The sequence below is a fragment of the Rhagoletis zephyria genome, unplaced genomic scaffold (assembly GCF_001687245.7).
Source record: "Rhagoletis zephyria isolate East Lansing unplaced genomic scaffold, Rhagoletis_zephyria_1.1 Rzeph_scaffold_08752, whole genome shotgun sequence".
Taxonomy (NCBI): domain Eukaryota; kingdom Metazoa; phylum Arthropoda; class Insecta; order Diptera; family Tephritidae; genus Rhagoletis; species Rhagoletis zephyria.
The window spans coordinates 20,426-26,218 of record NW_016165832.1 but is presented as its reverse complement, the minus strand read 5'-3'; the positions used below and the strand labels follow the sequence as shown (position 1 = coordinate 26,218).

General features: G+C 33.3%; 1 protein-coding gene across 1 annotated transcript; it reads right to left on the bottom strand.

Moving 5' to 3' along the window:
- Positions 1 to 2,430: 2,430 nt before the first annotated feature.
- On the bottom strand, positions 2,431 to 3,137 carry LOC108375328 (integrin alpha-PS3-like; the record flags this gene model as incomplete). The annotated part of the gene is made up of 2 exons (XM_017631434.1): positions 2,779 to 3,137; positions 2,431 to 2,679 (listed from the first exon to the last, which is right to left on the bottom strand). Coding segments are annotated over exons 1-2 (434 nt in total), but the record flags the coding sequence as incomplete, so codon positions are not given.
- Between the last annotated feature and the right edge of the window lie 2,656 nt (positions 3,138 to 5,793).

Below are 5,793 nucleotides of genomic sequence, written 5' to 3'. Positions count from 1 at the left end.
GTATGACACATTACCTTGTAAGCAAAAACCACAGGAGTCAAATATGTGGTACACATCTGCATACAAATGTATGTATGTCTGTGGCATTTCATTAAAACAGTTCATCTCGAAATAGGCCATTTTTGCTTTAGCGCAATATCTCATTGGGTTCCTAAATAATATTTTAACGATAAGCTATCCATAGGCGTAGGTTGAGATGCCCTTTTAATAGAAGCTTAGTAAAAATATATAATTTTTCAAGGGAAACTTACTAAATACTACATAATGTATACAATTGGAATCAAATATGATATATTGCTTATCCCCAACAGCCTTCCTTTAAACTGGAAAAAGCCTTGAAAGCTTCGAAAAACTCAAAACTTTTATTGCGAGGCCAAGATTTGTATGAATTAAAAAAACCGTTTTGATCGAAAAAAATCCGGTTTATTCGATAACCAAAAAATCAAGCTTTCAAAAAAGCCGTATATAATATAATAATAAAGGATTGGCGTTTACACATATGTTAGTGTTTGGCCGAACTTCTCCTCCGATTTGTGGCGTGCGCCTTGATGTTGTCACACAAAGCGGATGGACCTACAGTTTTACGCCGACTCCGAACGGCGATTGTATTTTTATGAGAAGCTGTTTTTCATGGCAGAAATGCACTCGGAGGTTTGCCATTGCCTGCCGAAGGATGACCTAAGGTTATGAGGTTAAGAAAAACCTTTTTTCAATTTTTTTTGCGATGTTGCTTTGACCAGGGTTTGAACCCAGGCGTTGCGGAGTGGAAGCGCGCACTGCTTACCACTACACCACAGCGTCCGAAAAACCGCATATAGATATAAAAAAAGCAAAATGGTGGAAACCGGTTTGGAAAAACGGACGCAATCACCCTACAGCTTAGTGAGGTAGATAGGCTAGAGATCTAGATATTTATGTAGTATATTCGTATTCTGGTAGACTTCGAAATCGTCATCCCCAAAATGGTAATTTAAAAAGCATATGAAAAAAGATCGAATTTCACAAACTAGGCGATCAATCAATCGGCTTACCGATCAATCGGCAATATTTTCATATTCGGCTGAATGCTCGGCTTCAGCAAAAAAACCACTACCGAAGTTTTTGCCGAACCCGAAACTTTTTGCTATCTAGATTTTTTTGAACATGAACAATCTGTTTCAAAAAAATGTGGCATTGCAACTTTTTGTTAAAATCTGCTGTCAACTGAGAACTTCGGAATTTGAGGTAATAGCAAAGGGAACCGGGTCCAGTGTGGTACCCAGTGAGAGTTTCATGGTCACCTCTGCCTAAATTAAGAAGATTATTTAAAGCTTCTTTTCTCCCGGGCAACAGAATGGGCCTTTGTTTCATTCATGTGAACTTTTAATATTTAGGAGCGGAACCGTCGAACAGAACCTATGCTTTATTAACATCACCGCTGAAAACCGGAGGGAAGGAAGCTATATCTCAAAATCATTCGTCATATTCTTGGTATCGGCGCCTTTACTTTCACATAAAGCGGTATATTATAGTCGAAAAGGCTCAAACATATGATTATAAATCGTACAAAAAGTGAATGTATGATTTTAGAGATTTCAAACCCCACTTTAGGACAAAACGATCAACAGATGTTAGACGTTGTCAAGAACCCGTTGAAATTAAATTCCGATATTTATCAAAAATTAAAGGACTTTTAAAATAAACATGACTTGTAAGGNTAGCAAAGGGAACCGGGTCCAGTGTGGTACCCAGTGAGAGTTTCATGGTCACCTCTGCCTAAATTAAGAAGATTATTTAAAGCTTCTTTTCTCCCGGGCAACAGAATGGGCCTTTGTTTCATTCATGTGAACTTTTAATATTTAGGAGCGGAACCGTCGAACAGAACCTATGCTTTATTAACATCACCGCTGAAAACCGGAGGGAAGGAAGCTATATCTCAAAATCATTCGTCATATTCTTGGTATCGGCGCCTTTACTTTCACATAAAGCGGTATATTATAGTCGAAAAGGCTCAAACATATGATTATAAATCGTACAAAAAGTGAATGTATGATTTTAGAGATTTCAAACCCCACTTTAGGACAAAACGATCAACAGATGTTAGACGTTGTCAAGAACCCGTTGAAATTAAATTCCGATATTTATCAAAAATTAAAGGACTTTTAAGATAAACATGACTTATAAGGCGGATTCACCGTTTTAGTTCTGAACTAAAGTTGAAGTTAAGTTAACAACTCAAACGCGTTCTGAGCTTTTCTCAGTTGCTCTTCTGGAGGGAGAAACACAACAACAACCACATGGAAGAAAATTTCTGTACTACATAGAGCGATGAATCCGACTTTAAGTGTGTAAAGTAGAAGTACTTCAAAACTAGCTTTTGCGGCTACTAGAAACTACTAACTCGCTAGTTAAATAAAAAGTAATAAAAATTGTACATATAAGTAAACATACAAAGCTTTCGATTGTGGCGCGCATGCAATTAAGGGATCTGCGTCTCTGCTCCCACCGTCCATGGCTCCACCTAACCACTGCTGAGTGCTGTTCAATTGCAACGAAGCGAAGGTTTGAGACGGCATTTCATTTTGGAAATCGAATTTTTTTAATGTTTTGTTATCAAATTCGTATTTGTAAATGCCACCAGTTTCTCTAGGTTCACGATAAGCTTCAACAGTTCGCGCTCGTGGTGCACCAATGATAACACTAAAATAAAAAATAAAAATTCTTTATAGTTGTTCTCAAAAAAAAAAAAAAAAAACAGCAACGGCGTAAAGTTTTGATGTAGGTTGATTTTTTTCTAACCTTTTTTCGCGGAGTACGATCGTATAACCGAAATATGAACTATACTGGTCATTTGCATTAATTTTATTGATTTCATCTACTACCGTTTCGCGTATAATCAAATTTGGCTTAGGGGCTAAATTAAATGACTGCACCGCAAATAATTTCAACCACACTATTACACAAAATATAACGTAGCGATGCATTTTTCAAGACTGGTTTCCAATATTCGCGCGAACCGACGTGTTTTATCTACCAGCTTCAACTAAAAACGAGTTCGCCTGATATTTTTGGCTTAACTTTGGTTTTATGCAAAATTTCTTTTTTCCCTAAAAGTACGTATTACTAATTTGCTGATAACAGAAATTCATTTAAACATAATTTCCAATGCTGACATACATGTTAACATAAGGTTTGTTCGTCGAGCAAAAAATTTGTACGAATTATCATGACTTTTGCCCAAACCGCGTTCGTGCAGACCAAAAAATTATCCATCACTCAAAAACTGAGAGCGCAAAGTGAAAGTTCTCTTGAGAGAAGTTGCAAATTCTTTCTGGAAAAATTTCAGCCAGCAAGAATTGGCAATCACGAAAAACATATTATTGAGGCACATGGTTGCATTTTTGTTTACGATAATTAGAATAAATAAGTTCGTTAAATTTAAAAATTTATAAACACGAGCGATTTTTTTTATGAAAAAAGGAAGTAAATACTTGTTGATATAATTAATTTAGTTAATTCCATTGGTTTGACTTTACTCGCTGAAAAAAAATTGTATTCTCAATGGGAATGCAATTGCAACCAGAGTCGAGAAAGTCAGAACAACAAGAAATATACATGTACATATGTCCTGTTTTTGTCCATCTGAAAGAATTTTAAAAATTCTATAAAAATTTATTATGTTTGAAATGCAATCGTGGACACCAGCTGGCAGGGAAACTTGCGAATTCCTGCCAATTTCCGTTCGTGCAGAAATCTGCAGGTTTTTCAACATGGGAGAGAGTTTGAGAGAATTTTTTCTTACTCTCGATGCTTTCCATTTCCAGACAACCGGTCAGGTACGAGCATGATTTTTGATTTCGACCAAACTCAAATACATTGTTTGTTGGTCCGAATAATGAAACACGTATTTTTTCTTTTGGCTCGGAAAAATTTTTCGGCCGAATTATACGCGATTTTGTGTTTCAGGCAAAAACCGACTATTCGAATTGACAGTGAGATTTTTTTTTTTTAAATGCCCATAACTTTGTCAAAATTTAATAGATTGCAACAATGTTTTTACTTAAATGTCAGTAATTCTTGTCACTTCAAGATAGAATAATACAATTATTGATTTTCATTATTTAAAATTTTTTATTTAACAATAAACAAAAAGTGCAAATTTTTTTTTTTTTATTTAATTTCTCAAATAGTGTATTATTTTTTTTCTCTCAAACTTTTTTACCGGGAAAGAGACACTTTGAACTACAATCAACCCAAATCTCTAATAGCGAATATTTTTTTTCTGAGGTATGATTTTTTATAGAAAATATACGTTTTTGTGGTACATACTACAATCAATATTCTTATATTGTTTAACTAAATGGAACATATGTATGTAATATATCAGCAAAAAGTACAGCCGTGATCATTTTTTGTGTATCAAATAGATATTAGAACACACTTTCCACCATACAGTTTCGAAATACAAAATCACATTTTCCCGCTTTTTATAATCGAAACTGTATGTTGGAAATACGTGTCTCATTATGTGGACCAACAAACAATGTATTTGAGTTTGGTCGAAATTAAAAATCAAAAAAAGTAAAAGTAAACTATTCGTCCTCTTGACATGCAATCAAATTGACAAAGGATCGCTTCTATGAGTATTTGGAGCGCTCTTTTGAGTAACCGCTCTTCAGGCTATAAAAATCTTGAATTTTGGGGTGGGAAAATGAACGGATACTTAAATGAGTACCGACGAAACGTCAGATAATAGGCTAAAGCTGAAATAATATTCACTCAAAGCAAGTTTTCGCCATCGTAATTTGTTCAAAACACTGTTTTAAGACTTTGATGACTATATTTTATTTAAAAAAAATAAAACGATATAGTTCTAAGAATATTTATGACTATTTAAAAGCACTTTTATACAAAATAGCTAAAAACTACTATTATAATACAAAGATCACTCATTTGTAGGTATGTATGTGTATACGCACACACATACGTACATAGTATATTTATGTATATAGACAAAAAAAAAGTAGTGGCAATTAATAATTTACATGAATATTTCATTAAAAAATAAATATGTATACATATGTACATTTACATGTATTACGCTAACTTAAAAATACTTTACTAATTAACAAAGTCTTTTTACATAAAAATACAAACACATTTATATATAAAATATATGAAAAGTAAAATTAAGAAATAAAAGCGAAAAATAGATTGTACATGTGAATGCTTTCAGGGCATTCAGCTTCATTTGTCTGTATACATAATATTTTATCAACTGTAAAAACAAAAACAAGATTTGAAATTGTAAAAAAATATCGACTCTAAAAGCGATTTGCTTATCTGGGTAAGAATTTTATGTGGTGAAATTTTGAAGCAAAAGTTCAGTTTCTTTTTCAAGTCCGCTGCCCATCGTTTATCGTTTATTGGAGGAGCACGCAAAAAGAGAAAATCTTGTCTTAAATATTTATACACATGGCAGCTTTAAATTAATATTGTTGTTGTTGTATTTTATAATTTTCAAACTAAATTTTATGTTATATAATACAATAAAAATAAATACAATGCAACACTTATAAATACTATACGAATCAATTCATTCATTTGGTTTCGTCTTTTTTATAATAAATCATGCGATTCTTCATGTGTTCAGTAATAAACTAAGTTTTAAAAAAACTTAATTTCAAAAACCAAGAAATGCAACATTGGCACCTTTTATACAAAATTAAGTTAGGCTGTTTCGTTAAAACAAACGCGAATTAAATCTACGATAATATGCACAGCTCAGTTCCCGCGCCTTTACTTGTGTGTGTG